This window comes from Arachis hypogaea, chromosome 11 (genome assembly GCF_003086295.3).
Source record: "Arachis hypogaea cultivar Tifrunner chromosome 11, arahy.Tifrunner.gnm2.J5K5, whole genome shotgun sequence".
NCBI classification, from domain to species: Eukaryota; Viridiplantae; Streptophyta; class Magnoliopsida; order Fabales; family Fabaceae; genus Arachis; species Arachis hypogaea.
Genome location: NC_092046.1, coordinates 146,315,399 through 146,338,853, shown reverse-complemented (window position 1 = coordinate 146,338,853; position 23,455 = coordinate 146,315,399). Strand labels below are relative to the sequence as shown.

General features: G+C 32.9%; 1 protein-coding gene across 3 annotated transcripts; it reads right to left on the bottom strand.

The window, feature by feature from the left end:
• Positions 1-4,818: 4,818 nt before the first annotated feature.
• On the bottom strand, positions 4,819-23,018 carry LOC112723385 (dicer-like protein 4). 3 transcript variants are annotated; one of them, XM_025774746.3, is made up of 31 exons: positions 22,875-23,018; positions 21,736-22,220; positions 21,455-21,606; positions 21,088-21,327; positions 20,207-20,268; positions 17,125-17,244; positions 16,658-16,939; positions 16,035-16,212; positions 15,709-15,819; positions 15,312-15,452; positions 15,118-15,190; positions 14,693-14,757; positions 14,409-14,549; positions 14,205-14,333; positions 13,565-13,700; positions 13,222-13,318; positions 12,736-12,928; positions 12,107-12,267; positions 11,824-12,030; positions 11,463-11,728; positions 10,413-10,687; positions 9,896-10,332; positions 9,566-9,666; positions 8,325-8,530; positions 7,988-8,197; positions 7,024-7,485; positions 6,619-6,888; positions 5,966-6,295; positions 5,432-5,729; positions 5,235-5,334; positions 4,819-5,122 (listed from the first exon to the last, which is right to left on the bottom strand). In XM_025774746.3, exons 7-31 carry the CDS (start codon positions 16,810-16,812, stop codon positions 4,960-4,962), a joined length of 4,905 nt encoding a protein of 1,634 aa, XP_025630531.1. In that variant the 5' UTR covers positions 16,813-16,939; positions 17,125-17,244; positions 20,207-20,268; positions 21,088-21,327; positions 21,455-21,606; positions 21,736-22,220; positions 22,875-23,018; the 3' UTR covers positions 4,819-4,959. The 3 variants fall into 3 exon arrangements, with proteins under 3 accessions (XP_025630531.1, XP_025630530.1, XP_025630533.1); XM_025774745.3 differs by lacking the exon at positions 17,125-17,244; XM_025774748.3 differs by lacking the exons at positions 16,658-16,939; positions 17,125-17,244.
• Positions 23,019-23,455: the final 437 nt, after the last annotated feature.

The following is a 23,455-nucleotide window of genomic DNA, read 5'->3' as shown; positions in this document are numbered from 1 at the left end:
TTTTATTTATAATTATTTTTAATATTTATTATCTAAAATTAATGCGTATACTTTTATGAATTTTTTTCGAATATAAAATAAAAAAAATTAATTAATTCCTAAAATAAGATATCTGAATTTTATTCCGGAATATGATTTTTTTTTTTTTTTGTAATTAAGGCAAGTTCGTGCGCACCTTCGACGAACTCTTTATAAATTATAGAGTTTGTTGTCTCCCGGCGAACTCTATGTTACATTTCTAAAATAAAAGGATGCCTGTGGAGAGCAGATTAGAGGCCACAATTTTATTGTCCACTTTCATTTTCATTGTTGACATTTTTTCTCTACAATGTCAAGGAATCCATTGTTATCCATTCATTACGATGGTGAAATAGTGTATGATGAAGAAGGTTCTATTGTTTTTAGATCGGAACAACCGATAATTACCTATATGACACCGAAAGTTAACAGTCTAACAACGTTGAAAAATCTGATATTGCATTCTGTCGGGAAGCAAGAGGCCAAAATAGTGAAAAAATTTACTACAGATATTCGACTAAACTAGATGGGAGTTTGTTTTATAAAAAGTATATTACAGTTGTCTTCTCTCTGTTGCTAGTATATTTATTAGACCACAGTTGTGAGAAATATTTCTATTGTTTTGACGCGACGACGAGGACGTACGGCTTATAAGGTCGTGACACAACCAATGGACAAATGTTCATCTGTTGAAATTATTCGTATTTCTTGTTGAGTTGGGTGGCGGAATATCATCTGCAGATACTGTCAATGATAGTCCGTTGAGTAGAGCTGTTAGACGAACTATTAGAAGGACGACGGTGGATCTAAATATGCCACTTGAAAGTAGTCAAGAGGGGCCTAATGTTGAAGTTCGTAATGTTGACTTAATGGATGACGGTGTTGAAAGTCGTGAGAGTTCTGCTATCAGGGATCTGATGATAGATTAGTATGAAGTTAACCCCGATGACGGAGACGATGCTGATGAAGAACCACCCGAAATTCCTGACGATGGTGACGAGGAAGAAGAGATGAACTACTACGGTGATACACAAATCGCTCTGACACAGCCTGTCATTTCTCGACCATATGACCGGCCGGATCATTTCACGAGGTTGAATCTCGATGCAATGACTTTCGATTGGTCGTTTACTCAGGGAGGCCCCCAAGAGGATCCAAGCAACGAGTTCGAGGTTGGACAACAATTTAAGAACAAGAAAGAAGTCATGTTAGCAGTTAAGCAGTACAACATCAGGAGGGCTACGAAGTACAAAATAATAGAGAGTGACCAATTGAGGTATAATGCACAGTGTATCCAGTTCAGACCCAGTTGTAATTAGAGCATACTCATATCATATAGCCGAAAGCAAGAAAAGTGGGAGGTTAGGAGATACACTGGTCCTCATACTTGCATGCAAACATCGATGGGGCAAGACTATCGTAGGTTGGATTCGAAGGTGATTGCGCAACACATTTTCACGATAGTCAAAGCGGATCCAACAATCAGCATCAGGGTTCTGCAAGGAGGTGTGGAGAATCATTTTGGTTACAAGGTGTCCTACAGAAAGGTTTGACTTGCAAAATAGAGAGTCCTTACTAGAATATATGGCGATTGGGAGGAGCCATATGCATCTGGGATACTCCCTATTAACTGCATGATGTACCCTCTCGTGTACCTCAATAAGCGCTCCTCTGTGGCGTCCTGCTCCAGCTCTCCGCAAACCATGTTGTGGAACTAAGTGAGCTTCACAGTCCACTTGATCTGTGACTATCTGTCATCTGGGCCGCCATAATCTGCTCACATAACTCCTCAATGGTCTGTCCCTGATGGTGCTGCTCCCACCCACTTATGCATCCACTCACAGGATCACCGTCGATCCTGAGTCTCAGCTGATAGGCCACATCCTGCAGGATGATAGTCATCTCCCCGCATGGTAGATGAAACGTATGGGACTCAGGCCTCCACCTCTCTATCAATGCCGAGGCAAGTGGCCAGTCGTGCTCGAACTCAACCATATAGGCCACATACTCAAACTCGACTCGTCTGAGATATGACCTAATCTGCTCCGGCGACCGTGTCATCAAATTCCGCCTGGTGCGTAAGATCCGAGGCGCCTACCAAACGGAAACAAAAAATTAAAAAAACAGGGACGGTGAACACATAAAATAACAAGTTCGCTGTTTATTAATTACAATAAAATAAACAAGAGTGAAAAAATTGTACCACTCGATCAAGCCTGCTAGCAATGTGCTCAACCTCATCCAATCTGTACATCGTATCCTCATAGCCAAATAACTGCTGCTCCATCTAAATACACTCTAGTAAAATGAAATCACACTACAATGAACTCAGTTCCTTTTACGTTAACTAAATTATTAAAAAATATATTTAAATCTATAATTGCTTATAAAACTTACTAATTTAAATTTAACCCAACTACATGACGCCGTCAACTAACACCCAAAACAACCCTTTAAACTAATTGAACCCTAAATTTTACTAATCATATTTCTTTCTAATCTAACTTAACCTAATTAATTATTCCACTAATTACCTTCTATTTCACAACTTAAACTAATTATTCTGACTAAGCTAACTAACAATTTACTTTGTTATACTAATTAACATGTTATAGACAATAAACAGCAACTGTACTTAAAAACAATAACATAAAAAATTTAACTAACATGTAAACAGTTAACAGTAAGTCTAACTAATATGTAAACAATAAATTTGTAACTCTAACTAACATGCAACCTCAAACTAGTAACTTTATCTAACATGTAAACAGTAACTCTAACTAAGCTAAAAAAAAAACTCTAACTAACATATTATTTACTGACTTGAAACTGAGAATATCATTCACAACGAACTTCACGGACGTTGAAAAGATAGAAGAAAGGAACAGAGTAAATTTAGAGGAGAGATTGAAAAAGAAAGGGACAAATAAAAATGTCCCCATCAAGTTTAAATAGTGTGCCAAACTCACCCTAGCCGGGGATGCGGCGAACTTGTCTTAATTACAAAAAGAAAAATCGTATTTCGAAAAATAAAATTCAAAAGTCTTGTTTCAAGAAATAATTAATTTTTTTATTTTGTATTAGAAAAAATTCATACTTTTATATTTGATTAAGTGTTAAGTTTTTGTACAAATAAAAATATTTAAATTTCATGCTTGTTATTTAAAGATAACATTTTTCTCTCTATATATATATAAATATAATTAGATATTAGTAAAAAAATTATATTAATAGTTATAAAATTAATTCAAATTTTTTTTTTTGAAAAATTGAATGTTAAATCTGATTATTAATCACAAAATTAGTATTCTCTATATATAATAAATATTTTAAAAAATAAAATATAAATTACAATGGTAAACAGTAAAAATTTAAAATTAAATAAAAAAATTAAAAAAATATGCATATAATAATAATAATAATAATAATAATAATAATAATAATAATATATTTTTATGTCAATAATATTTTGGGATATTTTTTAATTATATTTAATTATAAATTTAATACATTTTTTATAATTTTATAAATTTATTTAAATTATATTATTTTATTAATTTTATTTTTTGTAGAATAGAAATATAGAAAGAGATAGAATGAGAGAGAAAAGAGAAAAGAAGATAAAGAAAAAGAGAAGAGAGTTTGTTAATTTGAAGGAAAAGATTTTATTTTAATTGTAATAAAAGAATATCTTATCGTATATTTTGATTTGTTAAATTAGTAATATAAAATATAAATGATGAGTTATATATTGAGTAAAAAGGATAGAGAAAAATAGAGAAAGAGAGAAAAAGATAGATAAGAAGCTAAAAGAATGGAGTTTATTAATTTTAGAAGGAAATATTTCATCTCAATTTTAATATAAGAGTTTTATGTGTCACATTTTAGTTGTTAAATTAATAATATAAATATAGCTATATTTTAATTTTAATTTATTTTTAATTGCAACTAAAAAATATCATGTTGCATATTTTGATTGTTAAAATTGTAATTGATCATTAATAATAATATATAAAAAAGATAAAATAGGTAAAAAAATGAGAAAGAGGAAAAAAGAGAAGAAAAGAGAAAACTCTTTATTATTGAATAAAAAATTTTAATTTTAATAAAAAAATATTTAATTTCAATTATAATAAAAAAATACTATGCCACACATTTTAGATGTAAATATAATAGAATATATAATAGGTTAGTAAAAGAAATTTTACGCTAATAAATTTCTATAAGAAAGTTGTCGTAAACTTAAGTCTATATTTCCATAGTATTAAACAATCACACTATATAACTTCAAACATCAAGAGCTTTTACATTAAAAAAATAAAAATAAAATAAACAAGTGAATGTCAAATTTAAGGTCTGAAAGATTTTGATATTCACACCAAATTGATTTCAAGTCGATTGAACCTCAACTTGCATCCATACAGCAACACCACACGATAGCGTCATCATTTAGGGAAAACAAATTAACACAAGATTCAAATCACAAATATTTACATTTCAAATTCATGATCCACTTAACACTGATACCATTACCAAGTACACTGCCTAGACACAGCTGCACAAGTGAAGTAATACTATACAATATCCTTAAATTTTCCTCTTGGCAACAAATCACTAAACCTCTATTAGTCTAGATACACATTATTATGAATATGCTTATGATTGATTGATCATCAAAACGATTAGGTCATTCCAAAATCCTGAATGAGACACGGCCTACTCTGTTGTTGGTCAAAAAGGAACTTATGAATCTGTTCAGTTACGCTTATTAGGCAGGTAACCTGCGCGTTCCAGGTACCAAAACACACCCTCACTCATAAGTTCCTTTCTGACCAACAACAGAGTAGGCCGTGTCTCATTCAGGATTTTGGAATGACCTAATCGTTTTGATGATCAATCATAAGCATATTCGTAATAATGTGTATCTAGACTAATAGAGGTTTAGTTACGCTTATTAGGCAGGTAACCTGCGCGTTCCAGGTACCAAAACACACCCTCAGCCGTGGACTCTGCTGCGTCTTTCTTCTTCGGTTTTGGTTCCCCAATGAATTCATAAATCACATCTGGGGATTCTTCTATGTCCAAGGTCACCTTGTATGTGAATCTACCAATTGAGACAAGGAGGTTATTATAAGCACTTAACCAATTCAGGCAGCAAAATCTGGGTAGAATAGTATATGTAACTAAAAGATTGAATAAATTAATGAGGTACTCACAACTTCATGTGATCTGGTCCCCCTTCATAGACGCACTCAAATGTCGGTGGTTTCCAGCAAGAAGCAGCACAGAATTCATACAATCGTGACCTTGCAGTTCCTTTAAATGAACAATGAAAAATTATTTGGGATTAACAGCAAATGGCACCAGCTACAATATTTGGCATCTTAAGACCTAAGTACGGTTTTTATATTACCTGTCCTTGATAAATCACCGGCACAATCACGATTATCATAAGTTCCACTACGCTGTCCCTTAGAAGAATGTTGAACCTTTTGGTCAACAGGTTTTATACCAATCACCTCACGGAGGGGGCGAATTATCGGGTTTGAGTTGCTGCTACTTAAGTTCCCATTAACCGTCGAGTGCTCAATGGAATTAATTGCTGTTACATCAATGGGAGTTTCATTATAGCCAATAAGTTTTGCTTCCCCCTTAAAGGTAGATTTTAAAACTTCTTCCAAAGGTTTTGACCTTGGTCTCCAGCCTTGAGCCTGTACATCCAAAGTTCCAAACCCAATAACACTGACCATAGTAAATATAAACAATTTATAGTTGTTGCTGAGGAAAGTAAAATGCATCTCTCTTGCTGTTTTGATACATCACAACCTATAATTATGCTTATTAAAAGTGTAACAGTTTTTTAACCCAATGCATAATGAAGAAACTCATTATGACAGAACCTGCCACCAGAAATGGAAGCCAATCAGACCCTCTATACTATTTTTACCTTTAGCTCTGAAAATAGTTTCTGTGAAGCAATTCTAGTAGCCTCTTTTTTACTTTGCCCGGTTGCCACTGCTGTTTGACATGTACCATTCACAATCACTTTTGCTTCAACTGAAAACATTTTAGTCAACTTTGATGCTTGGAGTTGCAACTCCAAATTATGAGATTGGCATAGTTCTTGCAGATCCCTCTTGGGACTAAGCTGCAGGTTAGATGAGAATTTCATGATTGGATCCAAGAATGAAGTCATTATTTCCCAAACTTTGTACAAATTGAACCCTGAATCAAGAAGAATAGCACCAACACAAGATTCCACCAAGTCACCCAAAGCCTGAAACAACCAAAAAGGTTATTTTAGACTCAAATTATAATTTATGCATAATTAAGAAGTAATACATATCTACCACATCCTTTTGAACTGTTGATTTGAACATCTAAAGGAGTTTACTCACGTTCATAAGACCATAACCCAAACCATAGAACCAAAAAATGCAGTAACAACTTGGCATAATCAATCAATATGCTGTTAGGGGTTCCAATTGAATACCCAAAAAGAATTTGAAAAATAATAGCTAACCTCTATAGACCAAAAAAAATTCCAAAAATAAGTTTCAAGTATAATGTATATTAGTAAATGTAAATGGATCTTAGTACCTTTGGACATTTCGGCCCTTCATTGACATTACTTGATGAAGGTCTTCTAATATAGGCCACATACTTTTTTACTGCCTCAGAAAGGTTGCTAGAATCACATAAAAGAAATTTATCAAAACTGCGATCCACAGCAACACAGGCAAATGCCTTATTGTTAACAGACAACGATCTCAAATCCGTCAATTGACCAGGCTTTAGCTTGGGATAAGCTGAGTACAGGTATGAAGTAATCAAAAAATCCAGCACAGCATCACCAAGAAACTCCAGTCGCTGCCAAAAAAAAAAAAATGTCAGGTTACAACAGATAAATAATCAGTGTCTTATCGGAGTTCTTAGATTTATAAAGTACAGAAATCATTCTTATCAGAACTGAGACATTGGGGGTCAACAGTAAAGTAGCCTTGCCTGGTAGCAACCTCCTCCATGCTTATTGTAAGAAGGATGCACAAAAGCCTGAAGAAGCAGACCCTTATGAATGAAGTGATATCCCAACTTATCTTCGAGGGAAAGAATGTTTACATCAGCAGAGAGAGGAACATAGCCAACACTTCCTCGGCAAACATTAATCAATTGTGAGGCTTCAAAACTAACTTGTATGCCAAGCCACGTAAGAAATGCAATTGCAGCTTTAAAGCCACTGTCAACTATAAATGCTCCGACCAAAGCTTCAACTGCATCAGCAATTGTTTTTCTATATACCCAGTGGTGATTTTTATTGCACTGGATTTCAGTTGAGCTTCCTTGCTCCTTAACAGAATTTAAACATGAGTGTATACTTTCTTCTGTTTCATTGTTGCAAACTATTGGGCAAGGACGGCCAAATGCGTAGAATTGACAGGGATCAAACGCCTGATCACGTATATAGACCTGGGATTATAAGGCAGGAAGGTAGAGATAAGTTGGTAACAAAAGTAAGAATTCTAAAGCTTCTATCAAGATAGCACATGAAAGAAAAGTTACAAGCCTTCTGTTAGTTTCTATAATTTCACCCTTTCAGACTTTCTACAATTTTTCAGGACCATATATCCTTGTTAGTACTTCCAAGTATGGTAATCTTTTCTGTGGAAGATATAAGAATTTCTTTCAGCTTTAGTATAAAACAAGTTATCAGAGTTATATGTCTTCTCTGTTAAACAAAGGTTTGATTTCATCAAAGAGAAAAATTAGGAAGATCCAAATCCCACAAAGCATGTCTTTTATCTACGAGCCAATTTTAGCATATATATTAAATTATTTGACAACACAGCTAGTAACCAAAATTAGTTGCCCTGTATATCATATAAATTCAAAAGAATGGAGAGAGCAAAATAATCAATTTTGCTATATAGGTACTGAATATGTCAGTTGAAACTTGAAAGTGTAACTTCACCTGCAAATTGCGTTTAAGAGCCAATTTATACAAATTGGAATTATTTACAACATTAGAACGCCTTGCAGTAAGGTCTCCTTCATGAAGACTGTCACATGTGAGAAAAAAATGGCGTGCAACAGCAAATTTGAGAAAAGCATCTCCAAGCACTTCTAGTCTTTCAAGCGAAAACCGTTCCTGACACTTCTCAGTTGTGAGAGCTTCAAGAATCTAGTAGTTGTCACAACTGTTAGTAACTCTAAACCACAACATTCTTCCACACAGTACAAGAACAACAACAAATGAAGGAAAGAGAATATAGTACTTATATATCTATAAAAAGTATCTCTGGCCTTACTGTATGGGAATTAATTTCAGCTGCCTCTGGGAAGAATCGAGACAGCATTTGCTTGAGTTCAATAGCAACCAGTAAGTTTCCAAGACGATGCATAACTGAGGGTAGCAAAGATATGGAACTACCCATATCCTTCGAAAAACCCACAACTTTCAATTCGCAAAGCTCAGGAGGCAAATCAACAAAGAACTCCTCCAGCTCCTGTGGCTCTGTTATTGACAGTTAAAATTACAATCATGAGAGAAGAGTCCGAAGACAAAAAAAGAGAGTTCAAAATCAAGACATAAAGTTCATAGTCAATAAGAAATTCTTAAAAATGCCCAGGTATGTCATCATGATCCTTCTCTCCCTACCATCAATGGGAAGAGACAATATGGGATATTAGAAATAGTCCTCCTATTGAGACAAGTATCGGCATTGCAAAAACACAAAGTTATCAATAATCTAAGATAACTAACTAAAGTTACTTAAGATTTAAAATGATGGAAAGTTAAAAGGAATCTCATCCTCAATGGCTTATGGTTTTTGGTCAACCAGTTCTCGAAATCACTAAATGAAGAAAAAAAGGTAGTCTATGTGCGGCAAATCAAGAATCATAGTGGAAAATGATGATAAGAAGGTTCTTAAGCATAATTCATCTAAACCTGTGAAACAACCTTGACTGTAGTTCTAGGAAGCGATGACTGCAACAATAGCATAGCTGGTGATAGATTGGAGCTGTAGATTATTAATTATCAAATTATAATATTATGTAAATACATTATGATGGCTGAAGAAATAGGATTATCAGGGTTCTCAACATTTCAGGTTATGAAGCTAAGAATTTTTTTGGTGTTTTGGGGGTGGGGGGGGGGGAGATGAGTTTAGGATTAAATTTGATTAACTCTTTGTATTTGTTATTGGATGATTTTTTTAAATAAAAAAATCAATAGACCTACTCTCTCCTAATTAAGTAAATGTGGCTAGATGCTGATGTGATATTGATGTAACAAAATTAACAAATAGAAAATTGATAAATCACACTCTGCTTCGATGCTATATAGTTATTTGCCTCACAGAGGTAAAACACCCTTCTTTCATCCAGTTATTTGTTTCGACATCCTTGTATCAGTGTATGTGACTTATTCAGACTGTTCCCAGGACAGGAGGTATTTTGATATTATGTTAGCTATATAATCTCATAAACCCAATCAAAATACTACAACAAATTTTAGCCACCAGCAGAGTAGTATCCAACAAGGTACCTGTATCCTCATACTTCCGATTATGCAGCAGGTTGTGCAGATTGAAAACTGGTTTTGCATGCAGAAGTCGCTGTTCAGGGTGTTTGAGATGAATACTAAACCTGATACAAACATTGAAAGGTTCTTGTCAAAGATATTAAGTACAATATATCAAATCCCAACTTAAATAAACATTTAGAAGTATCCATTTCTCGGGTTTCAGTCCTTTTAAAAAAAAGAGTATCCGTTTAAAAATGTATCCAACAAATATGAATGGTATTACCAGTAATCATGAATTTCAGGTGCAAAAAGAAAAAATAAAGGATGAACCAATAATAAATAGGTACCTACTTTTCAAGTAAGTCATCTGCATAGCTTGAAGTGCCTGAATCTTTACTGGGACTTAATCCATTCTTTTCACGGTTCACGTTTGTGACAAAATAGAAGAGCTTTTTGTGTTTGGCATATACCAAACTATTTTCAACATCTCTTATGCTTCTTTTACCATTGGCAAGTTGAAGTGATGAATCAGAAGGATAAGGCTTTTGGTACACAGCATCTGGTGGAGGCTTGAAAATTGGTGAACAAAGGCATCTTCTCACAGTCTTCCAATCCACAGTCATGATATTTTCATATTCTTGCAATACAACTGGAAGCATAAGGTAGAAGGTTGATGAACCATTGTGAGATTCAGCACCTTTACCCAGGGTTACAAGATCAGAAACAAATTCTGATCGGTCAAGAATAATTTTAAGGAACATCTCTTGAAAACGTTCAGCCATCTTAATCTGCAAGAGGAAGAGTCCAAGCATAAACTTAAAATTCTTTTTTTTTTCTTTTGCTTAACACAAAATAAAATGCCATTTACCTCATCTTTGTCGAATTCTACAACTCCAAATGGAACAAATGATGTCATAACAGATCTACCATGAGCAAGATGAAGATCAAGTTCCAGTTTCTCAGCCTCTGCTGGAAGACATGTCATGATGAATAGACCAAACTTTTTGTAAACCCTATCCTCTGGAGAGGGGCAAAATTTTATGTAGTATGAGTTGAGATGAACAATTTTCTCTTCATTTATCCAAGACTTTCTAAAGGGAGAAGGAACTAACATCTGATGTAATTCTCCTCTTGAATTGTCCTCTGCAAACAAGGGGGAAAAAGTGAAATACAACAGAATGATATTTAAAGATTTCTAATCATAAGTTGATAGCTAGGAAAATAAACATGGTGTATATGCATATATATGTGCATAGAAGCTTCACACCTGCCTGTGTTTTTATTCATTCATAATTTAAAATTGTTTTAGAATATTCAAAATTTCTGTATTGTATCTTTTTTCGAATTTTTCCCTCGTCCACATTATGCTTTTCCATGCTAGAATGGAGAGAAAGAAAAGAAAGATCAACTTTAGTTGACTCTCTATAAATGCATGTTGTCAGCATACGACACTTAAGATCTGACACAAACACACCCAAAACATGGACAAGCAGCAAAATGGTGTCAAACAAAGCTTATATAAGACTAAGACAGATGTAATTTTGATCCACTATCAATTTAAATTTCTTACTATATTCCAAGTTCCAATTACTTGTTGCAACATACCCAAAAAAAAGATTGACCATGCTAACAATGGCTGAAGTGGTCAAAATATTTTAAAAGATTGAATAATAATAAATAGGTTTCCAAATTGACAATGGATTGAAGCTAAAATGTTTAAGCAATAGGAATACAACATACAACAATAATTACCAAAGAGGGACAATGAAGAATTGAAATAGCCTGAAAATGACTAGCATGTCAAAATTGTCAATCTAGTTAATAGCTTCATTGACAGGTAATCTATGAAGTATATTTTTGGCAACACAAAAACAGACAATTAAACAAAATGATTTATAGAGCACAGCAAAAGTTTGACCTTCACAACCATCTGTATTAGATGGGCTTGAATCCTTCTCCTCTGGCTCTGTGGTCTCTTGCTTTGGCAAAAGACAATCACTTAATGAACCTATTTCATACAGTTCTTGAATTGCTTTCAGGCAAGCATCCTTTTTGGAAGCTTCCATAGACAACTGTGGTGAACTGACAATTAAGTGTATTGGTGCATTGGATGGAAATATTATGTGGCAGACTATCCCATCTTTTTCATCAAAGTAATAAAAGCTTGGCTTGGGGTCAAAGTACCTGAAAAGATAGATAATGTCTTAAAATATCAGAGAGTTGTTCCATGAATGTCCTGGCTATATCATACAAAGGCCCAACTTAAAATAGGTACATACTCATCATGTGGAAGCTTTGAACAATACTGGTGAAGTAATGAAATACTATATCCAGAACTGACAGAAGCACCGGATGAATCTACTCTGAATATTCTTTCCTCAGGGATTATGTATGTCTCAGTTGATGTACGGTCAGCAATTTCCATATTCATGCGGCATTCATCTTTCTCAAAACCATCAATTAAATCGAGATCCTTCTTATTGTCACTGTAATAATGAGATACAAAATTAGTTAAACCAATGGATTTACATTTAAATTTAAAATGTATTGCTGGCAAGCTACCTGTCCACCAAAAATGCATATTCTGACTGAGGCATACGTGCACGGCCTCTTGACTGTATAAAGCTGGCAACAGTTTCAGGAAGATCAAACCGTATCACAAGGCAGCAAGTTTGAATGTCAAGTCCTTCTTCACCCACTTTTGTTGCAACCAATAGATTCAACTGTTAACAGCATAAGCCACATATGCATATTACTAACTATCACTAAACTCTTTGACAAGCTATACAATGTTAACATATTTAAGCCATCATCATAATTATTTTGTTACCATTTGAGCACCACTCACCACAAGGCAGCTTCAACAACAAAATTCTTGATCCCACATGCAGCAGCATTTTAGTTTAAGTGAAATATTTTTCATAGAAATCACAGCAGCTTCAAGCTCTCTCATAGTTTCAAATATAAAAGGCATTGCCATTTTTCTCAATGTGCTTATTGTCAAATGAGTGTTGGTAACAGTAAAATCAAAGAGCCTTTACTTTATAAAAACAAATGATTACACAGTTTTGCCACACCATTACATTACTGAGAACTCAGAACTTCTAACTAAGTATACAAAATCCTGCAGACTTTTTCAGAGCTCACATAACATTTAAAACTAACGAGTGAATCCCAATATCAAAGCTTACCTCACCAGAGCGAAACTTCTCAACAATGATGTTCATGGTCTTGCGTGACATACTCTTCAATCCAGCATGGACTCCTACTAGAAAATCACTCCTCCATTGTGTTAGAAGTTTCAGCTTCTTAAGTATGTATGACAGGGATCTTGCAGTCACGATTCTATTAACAAAAATGATACATTTTGGGTTCTGTTGCATCCTGAAATCAAAACATCACAGCAAAATTGACCATATAAATAAGATCATAACCAAGCGATGAGAATTCATATATAAATGACATGGATCCTGCAATCAACTATATGTTTCTGGTTCTGTTGCATCAAGAAATCAAAATATCATAGCAAATTTTGTCCACATATATAAGATTCATAACCGATCCATGAGAAGTCGCATATAAATGTGACACATGCTATATGACACACATCTGAAAGGAATACTTTGAACACAATTTTATCAAAACTTGAGATTTGAGAGAGAGACTTGATTGCCAACCTAAAGGAGGACAGTATCTGAACGAGGCACAAAAGTTTTGATGAGAAAAAGGGCTCTCTCATTATTTCCATAGAAGATAAATCAGATACACCGTCACCTACAGATATACACAACAAATAACAGCATTTTCACAAGGAACATATTTTAAAATGCAGGAATACTGTTTTAAACATATCTTTAAAAAAATTATAACGAGATCGTTCATTGGCAGATAAACAATAACCTAATATATCGTAAAATGGAAAAAGCACGTGTAACAGTGTAAGGATTTAGTAGTGGAAGTCAGAAGACCTCGGTAACAGCAGTGATACTATTGAAAAAATATCAAGCAATGTTTAAATACCTTTCAGATGTGAGTTAAAGAGTTCAGCTGCCTGAGATAGATATTTATCACACACAGAGTCATCACTTGAATTTCCTTCTGCCTCCACTAATTCATGCCTCTCGGAACGATCGCCCCTCAAAAGAATATGACTAGCCTTAGAAGGTTAACAGGAATATTAGAGAAGAGAAAAAGTATACATAAATAATAATTGAACAAAATATCAACAATGATAAGCTAAGATAGATTATAAATGAGATTAAAACCAAAGAACTTCCCCTTATCGTTGAAAAGCATATCTAACTTCACTCGCAATAATCAGTGCTAGGCCATCGTCTTCAAGGAACAAAATTCAGAAGAGCAGGCATAGTTTTTATTTGGTTATTTGACAGATATTTCTTCATGAATCTATTTAGAGTTGAGAATTTTGCTAAAATTATGTAACCTTAACTCTACAAGAAGAATCCCACAGCATATTGCAGGCATACTTTTTATTAATTATTTGTCAGGTGGTAAGGCATACCATCAAATGGGAACAAATGGTGACAATACATTTTTTCCCTATGGTACATTATATACTATTATTTAAAGATAATATTGAATAATCATTTTCCATTCAAATGATTACATGAGAGCTTAAGATATAATACAAGAGTCTTACTTGCAGTCCTCCCCAAATGCCAAGATTCCTCAGACAGAAAACAACATTCTCATGTATCCTGTTTAGAAGTTTTTTTGTGTTCATCCGTTTCTGGTGATCTTCTACATTCCTACCGAGGCTTGCTATGCACTGCTCGCACAAAATAAAGCAGTGTTGATAAAGCTTGTTTATCTAATTGTCTTAAGACCCATGTCAAAAGTGTACCTGATATTTGATCAGATCAAGATCTGCATGGTAAGTTGTATACAAGCTATCTGTTCCATTTGCAACTGAGCTATAATGATATACAGAAATTGTTGCATTGGTCACAAAAGATTGCAATTCCCTGTCTTCAACTGTGTATACCTATAAATGAGGTCCAAATAACTAGATATTAGCAACAGCACCCAGCATCTGAGACCAGCACAAGTAGGCAATTCAAGACTATATTTAAAAGTGATAACCAAAAATTTGAAGTAATTTGACATATTGTACTGTATATAGCCCACCTTAGCATCAAGTATTTGTTCAAGACTATTGATGCTTTTTGATAGATTTGCTTCACTGGAAGCCCCTGAAAAAGAATACACATATTCAGAAAATGGGAAAAAGTGCACTGATGGTATCTAGCAAAGTTGCAATGTCTAAGAAACATGCATACATACCCTTAATAATGGACAAGGACGGGAAATAAGCATGAATAAATAATCTTATGATATGACAGCATATTGATATCACAGAAGGAAAAACAGTGAAAGCAAATTAGAAAGCATGAACACCAATTTGATAGTGTGTCCATGTGTTATACATGGGACACAGCATGCACACTTCATAGAAATATATGTAAAGATCAAGATATTGACAATAACAATTTCATGTTAAAAAATAATCATCAAATTGGTCCACTGACCTAAACAAGATTAGGGATGTTTACCTTTTCCTACGACTGGGGAAGCAGTCATGCCAAAAATACGGGGAACACTTTTGGAATTATTTTTGTAGAAGACCTACCAAAATATCAAATTCTGAACTGTCAAAAAGCTAAAGAAAAAAAAGATGTAGAAACAGAAAGATTTTATACAAAAATTAATGTTGAGTTCAGCGAACTTGAGCACAAGCATAACATACTTTCATGATTTCTGCATAAGGATGGTTGCTTTTGACTTGAGCATGATGACATTCATCAAATATCAAAAGTGAAATCATGTCCATCCTAATGAAACAATGAGATAAGTTGTGCAATAATATCTGCGGGGTCATGACAAGAACCTGAAGAGTGGGAAGGAAAAAAAGCATATAATTTCAGAAGAAAACCCATCAGATTAAAAATGGGATTAAATTTATTCAACTTTTCCATGTATCAAGTTTAATTTTTTTTTTTTTTTAATCTCCACATTTCTTTCAACACCCCTTGGTCAAAGTTGCTGCAACATGCCTGCATATACAATAGTGCAATAATACAATAGGAAAATTTTACTTGTACGTGATTTAATTTTAACTAGCATTGCCATTTGTCTACTGTCACCTCATGCTGTCCAATTTCCTGCTCCCAATCATGATGACGTTTCAAGCGCTTGGAGCTCCCACAGAAAATCCCAACCTTAAAATCAGTAGAGTCTTCTATAACCTTCCCTTGCTATAGATTATTGAAAAAAAATGACTTCAGAAGAAATCAATGAATAATTGGTAATGATAAACAAAAACATGATCAGATTAGAATAAATGGCAATGATGAACCAAAGCATGCTTCGATTAGTTAAAGGTTGATTTGGAAATAAAAATAATTTTCTGGATCTCCATAAACAAATAAAAAGATAATGTTGAATTGAGCAACAGGTAAAGAAAGATCACCTGATGAACAAGCGCCACAGTAGGGGCAAGAAAAATACATATATTTTTCTGGGGCTTCCTTATCAAATGACCCATCGCATGCATAAGCAGCACAGCAATGTGGGTCTTCCCACAACCTGTCCCCAAATATACAATTATATTTTCTTCTAATGCTTTTTTGCACAGCTCCAACTGGTACCTTCCGAAAGAGCAAAACAAAAAAGAGTAAGATTCCAAGGGTTCCAGAAGGCACATGGAATCAGAAAGATGAGCAAACTCCCCATACTTGCAATAAAATTTATAAATCAGCAACATTCTTTAAGCTTAATCATTGTTCCGCAACATCAAAGAAACACAAATGCTGAGTTGAAAATTTTGATAGATCGAAAAATTTGCAAGCTTTGTCAAAAATAATACTAGCTGGCATAGCCCCAATGCAAAGAATCTAGAAACGCCCAATAAGTTTCTTTACTCTGTATACTCCATTTCTCACTAACCAAACACATAATAAACCACTTGCACAGCTAACATCACTATGAAATACCGTAAGATTCCACCATGGCTTAACCTTGGTCCTTGGAATAACAATGATGATGATGACGATAATGATATCTCCAAAACAACAACAAACCAAGGACACTTACCTTCTGGCAATTTTTTTGGGGTCTTTCTTAACAGCTTGGTCGTCATGATCTTTGACTTCAGAGAGACTAAGGTTCTGCAGCAAGTATTCAGCGACGCTTAAATGGGGCTCCAGCTCCGCCGATGACGTGGCGGAAGAGGATTCTCCGTCCGGCATTGCGTGACGAATAGAAGCAGAAAAGCTTACACCTTTGGGGTTACCCTTCTACTCAGAGAGTAAAAGGGTTGATCAAAAAATGTACGGGAATTCGAGGGTTCCAAGTCTTTGTCGTATTATCTAGCAGCTGCAGCGAGAGAGAGAGAGAGAGAGAGAGAGAGAGAGAATGAAGATTGAAAGTTAGTTAACCTGTGAATGAATGTGGAGACTATGGAGTGAGTCAGCTATATGCAGAGAGAAGCGAGAGGTTCCTTAGTGCACACGCTCGTTACAGAGAGAGAGAGAGAGACAGAGAGAGACCGAAACGTTTACCTACGCAAAATTGATTCGTTTTCTTTTACGGTGGAATTCTCTATCAATATTCATTCTTTTACGGTCTTCGGTGTTGGGTCTTCGCTTCTATCTTTTTAGCATCACTCTACGTCATCATTTCTTATGAGGGAAAAACCAGAGATTGATTATCAGTATGATCATATGATCATATGATGACAACAAGTACAATAAGTATTATGTTTGGTGAAAATTCAGGTGAAATTGACTTCACTTAGAGTGGATATTCCATAGTCGTTAAATAAAAATTTAGTCAAATTATTTAACGATTTTTAAGTATCAATTTTATGTGAGGTCGACTGCATCTGAATTTCTATCATTATATTATGTTATTTTTATGAGATAAAATACGTAGATTATATAATTCTTAGCCAATTAAGAAATTTATTTATAAATTTTAGTTATTAAAATTTTGTTTTACTATAAAATAAAATCTCAAATATTTTGTTAGAATTTTTCGGTGGCCATCTTGATCTGAATTGTTATCTTAATGTTGTATTTTATATAAGGTAAATATTCACATACAATTATCTTTACATTAAATTAATAATAAAAAATTATTAAATAATAATTTAATTAAATATATTACATTATTTAATAATTTTTAATTTAACAATTTTATTTAAAAACAGTAACATGTGAGTTTTCATTTTTTTCATAACGTATTCATTTTTTTTCTTTCAACAAGAAAAATTAATATTAGTTTGCCATATATAAAATAAATAAAATATTAATTAAAAAATATGTATTTATGTGTTATGACTTATAATTTATTAATAGAATGATAATAGAAAATATGTATAATATTTTATTAACTTTTTAATTAATCTAAAACAAAAAATTTTAAAAATAAAAATAAAAATATACACTAATTTTTTAAAATTAAGTCATTGACTAACTCCTTTTTTTTTTTTACTTTTATTTTGGCTAGAAGTAAACAAAGTGATGTATCAGAGTTCAGAATAAGTAATAGCTTCTTATAAACAAAGTTAAAGTTTAGAATAAACAATAATTTTTTATTTTTATCTTTTGATTGGATCTATATATTTCTAATAAACAATAATTATTTTATACAGCGAGTGCTTCCTTCTAAAAAATTAGCTAGCAGATTCATCCAAGACCCCATCTATTGGGGTACAGACTAGGGCTGGAAGTGAGCCGAGCTTAGTTGAGCTAGACTAAGCTCAAGTTTGGCTCACAAAAATTGAGCTTGGCTCACGGCTCGACTCATTAACAATCGAGCCTATTTCTTAAGCTCAAGTTTGACTCACCGAAAGCTCACAAGCTAGCTCGAGCTCACAAGTTGGTTCAAATAATAGAAACATAAATACATAATCTATAATTCTATATCAATAAATGATAACTTACATATTTTAAAAAATATTTAAAAAGATCAATTTTAAATATTGTTATCTATCAATAAATTATAAATTTTTTATTTATGTCCTACATCAAAATTATATATAAAAATTTTTAAATAATTCAGATCATATATATATATACGAGTCAACTCACGAGCTAATGAGCCGAGCTTATCCAATCTCAAACTCGACTCATTTAATTTATGAGCTCAATTTTAAGCTCAAGCTTGGCTCACTAGCTCACAAACTTAGCTTATCGAACTATTAACGAGTCGAGCTCGAGCTAACTCATGAGCTGGCTTGACTCACTTCCAACCCTAGGTACAGTCACCTAAATTGACTTTGATTTATAGACAACAGACAGCCATTGATCAGTAGGTGGAATGAAGATCAGAGTTTAAAATAGTTATTTTGTAAATAAAGTAACGGCTGGGTGCTTCTTTCTAAGAAGCTAGTTAGGGGATTCATTCAAGACTCCCACCTATTGGGGCACAATCACCTAAACTAACCATAACTCAGACTTGAATTTATGGACAGTAGACAGCCATTAATCAACATAATCAACAGGTGAAATGAGGATCAGAATTTAAAATAGTTATTTTATAAATAAAAGGGTACTTCTTTCTATAAAACTAGATAGTGAATTCTCATTCAGGACCTCCATCTATTGGGGCACACTTACACAAACTGACCAGAACTTAGACTGGAATTTATGGACAGCAGACAGCCATTGATTAGCAGGTGAAATGAGGATCAAAGTTTAGAATAAACAATCACTTTTTATTTTTGTCCTCTAGTTAGATTTATAGACTTCTGAGTTTAGAGTAGGTAAAAATAAACAATAACTTTTTGTAAACAAAGTAACCGTATCAGAGTTCAAAATAAATAATAGCTTTTCATTTTTGTCCTTTGATTATATCTATACACTTTTGAGTTCAGAGTACGTATCAGGTATCAGGTATCAAGTTAAGAATAACCAATAACTTTTTTATTTGCCTTCCCGCAGACATGGAGTTTTACGGTCACTATTGGGTGCCATCCCGGACTTCTGTTTTCACGTACTGAAAGGTGTATTATGGTTAGTTTTTTTTCTATGATAAGGGGAAGGAGGAGAGATGAGGAGAAACTCTGCTAACTTCGCTTGTCTGCTTGGCAAATCTAACCTCGAAACTAGAATTATACTTTTTTTTTTCAGGTGATATTAGAGTGGATAAAACCTGAAAGAAGTCATATTGAATACTACTGATTAAAGAAATTCTCCACGGATAGGTTGAGATGAAATGTAAGCCTCAAGTACTATAAACCAATAACTTTTGAAAACAAAGTAACCATATTAGAGTTTAGAATAAATAATAATTTGTTAGTTTTTGTCCTTTGATTGAATCTACAAACTTTTATCAGATCGGTTTACAACAAAAAAAAAAATATAAAATGTCTGAAGCCATGCGTAATGGGATGACAGATTTGTGAGGGAACATAAACATTATATGTATTTTTGATAAAAAAAAAATTGATACAAAGAAAGAAAATAAAAATGATTTTTAATACATAAAAAAAATATAAAAAAACAATTAAATATCACAAGTCAAAACTATAATGGTTTATTAGTCTCTCACAAGTTCACAAGAATGTCACGTGATTAAAGTGTCGAGAATTAAGATGCATGTTCTGTTAAAAGAGGAGGGAGAACGTACAACACTAACCTCCTTTCCTGCCAAAAGAATGGAATGTCATTTTTCTTCCAGCAAGAAGATTCACATTATGCCTGTCACATTATGAGTAACTTACTAAAAAAAGTAAATATATTATTTAACAAATTTTAAATATTTTATTTTTTATTTTTAAAAATAAATTAGACAATTTAGACGCTATAATAAAAGGCATCATAACAAAAGGCACCATAGAACTCGCATTCAAAATAAACAATAGTTGTTTTATAAATAAACATATCAGAATTTAGAATAATCAATAAATTTTTATTTTTATCTTTTTATTGGATCTATAGATTTCTAAGTTTAGAGTACGCATTAGTATCAGATTTAAAATAAACAATAACTTTTTATAAACAAAATTGATTGGATCTATAGACTTCTATCAAGTTCAAAATAAACAAGAGTTGTTTTATAAATAAAATAACGTATCAGAATTTAGAATAAACAATAACTTTTTATTTTTATTTAATAAAGTTTAAATATTTTATTTTTTATTTTTAAAAATAAGTTAGGCAATTTATGTACCACAATAAAAAATACTATAGAATTCAACATATTGTGGTTACATTAAGAACCAAATACATACTCACTGCGTTCATAAGCTAACTGCATTTTTAACCAAAACTAACAATAGTTTCCTTGAGATTGGAATTTTGCTGCTATAAATGTTTCAAGGAAGGGAAGAATTAAATATTTGTAAGATGTACTCCAAGTCAAACACGGGGTCAATTAATTTTTAATATAATTTTTTTAACGAGGATAATGCTAAATTTTATTCCATTTTTAAAGTTAATTATGTTTTCAATGTTGTACTGATATCTTAATTTTTTACAGAATAACACGGCTTAAGAATTTCTAAACAATTGCCTTACCGCGGCGTTGTTGACCACGAATATCAACATGGATCTTTTCTATTGATGAGCTTAAAACAAACATCTCAGGCTTGTAATTTACTAGCTCGAGCAAAAAGATTCCAACCAGCAGAGATAAAGGCATCACATGATGATGGCCTACAGATCAACTTAGCAGGGAACAACTTCTTTCCAAACCTTATATTTGCATTCTGGGGGATTATTTTCAAAATACTTTCTGAAGAATTTAGTTGAAAAGTACTGCAGCACATCATATTTATGTCATCATGGTTAGAAATAAGACACAAAATTTGGAAGAATGATAGCACATGGAAGTTCACATGATACATAATTTTCAACATGGATATATGTATTAACCCATACTTACACATGGTGCTCTCGTTTGAGACCGTTGAGTTATCTTGATGATGAAAGAGGGCTTTTCCCACTTAAACTTCTTAGCTTCTTTCAGAGATTCAGGTCTTATAGGACAGGGCCTAACAGGAGATTCAGAATCTTTTCTTCTTCTATTCCTTTTGCCTTATACATATAGGAAACAAAGAATCAGAAACTACCACTATAATGTACAAAAAACAGTTGCAAGTTGTAACTCAAAATCAACATTTGAATCCACAAAAGGAAAGGATGATCTAATTATGAGACACATACCATTAGAATCTTGATTGACAGACACTGGCATCTCATGGTTTTTTTCTTTAGATTTAATACCGTGCGAATTGAAGCTTCTTTCCACATCCCCTGATTTGTGTGTCATTTTCCAACTGTCTACCTTTAGAATACTGGTGCTCTCAGCTTTTTCCTCTGTTGGCCCGGACTTCTCTTGGCAATGGTTCATTCAATCTTTTCTTCTGCCGTCCCTTGTTAAGTCTCATGTTTTGGGTGTTGGGACTACTATCCACATCTCTAGTTTTTTGTTCTTCTGGCCTTTTCATCGGCTGCTGACCACTGACTCAAACCATAACAAATGGCCATGATCAAGAGAGTAATATGCAACAAACTCTTTCCAACCCTTTTTAAACAAAGTTCTACCATCATGATTAGTCGAATCTACTCTCCATTCAGTACTATTCAGAGGCTTAAATACAATGAGTTTGATAGGCCAGAACCATATTTTTCCGTGATTAATCTTTCACCTATTTTAAAAGAGAGACTAATTTCAAATTTCGAATGGCTATTTTGCAGCATTATTTGCATAGTTAAAGACTAGGAGTGAAATAAAAAAAATGATAAAGGACGGGATAGTCCAACATGAAAATTGGTAGAGACAAAATCAGTAATAACAAAATCAGAACTCATGCATAACGAAAAATGATGATGAATATGATAATTTTTCAAATCAAATATGCCCTATGATATTTCCTAATCTTGATTAGTGAAAGTGTTACCTAAATCATTTTTCATTAACAATAATGTAGATTTAATCATAATTAATTTTGTAGCAAGAATACATACAGAGTACATAAAATGTAACCACCTAATATGTTTTTAGGTTGTCATTCATTTTATTTATTTTTTATTTTTTTATGTACTTCTGCTAAAAGATTAATTATAATTAAGCCTACATTATTGTAAATAGAAAATGATTTAAATAACAGGAAGGAGCTTACTATTACTATATTTGTAGCTAAGAAGCCATGCATGTGTGTTCTATGAAGAAAATGTTTATAAACGAGAAAAATTATATATATAGGAATAAAGAGAGAAACTTTTTGTTAACTAAACAATATCTCAAAAGATAAACAGATTAAAAGAAAAAGAGGGAATGGAGAAGACGAGAAAATGCTTACAAAGTCTTCATTTTGAAGAGTTTGTCTGAGAATAATCTTAAAGAAACAAATCACAGTAGAAGTAGAAGGAGACTGCTTGTTTTGTTGACGGCTAGAAGAAGCCATAGCAAACGGATGATGATGGATTTGACTATTGTTGAGGCTGAGAGTCTCTCTCACCCAGTATTCCTTAAATAACTTTTTTTTAAGATAACAATTAAATTAAAAAATAACAAGTGAGTACTAAAATAAGTTATATATATTTTAATTTATTTTTAATATAAATTTTATATTTTCATATGTATTATATATGTATAAATAATTTTAATATATATTTAATATAATTTAATAAATTAAAAAAAAAATTAGGACTGATTCCTTTATAATTGATTGCGGAGTTAATGGTATTATTAGAGAGACGATAAAAAAATAGCCAAAATTTATTTTATAATTATTTTTGTCTAATTTTTTCTTTTTGCTATCAAACATTTTTTAAATGATAATATGAAATGCCATTAGACAAGCTAAATAAAAGGAGAAGGTGCACATGGAAAAAAAACAAAATAGAGGCATAATGAAATGGCACGATGAATGTTATTAGT

Bases quoted from the DNA above. Each gene is read 5' to 3' on its own strand.
- LOC112723385 (XM_025774746.3), bottom strand. From the start codon at position 16,812: ATGCCGGACGGAGAATCCTCTTCCGCCACGTCATCGGCGGAGCTGGAG. The intron at 12,929-13,221 runs GTTGGCAATCAA...TTTTGATTTCAG, and splicing joins CAGATACTGTCCTCCTTTAG to GATGCAACAGAACCCAAAAT. The intron at 9,667-9,895 runs GTAGGTACCTAT...TGTTTGTATCAG, and splicing joins GCAGATGACTTACTTGAAAA to GTTTAGTATTCATCTCAAAC.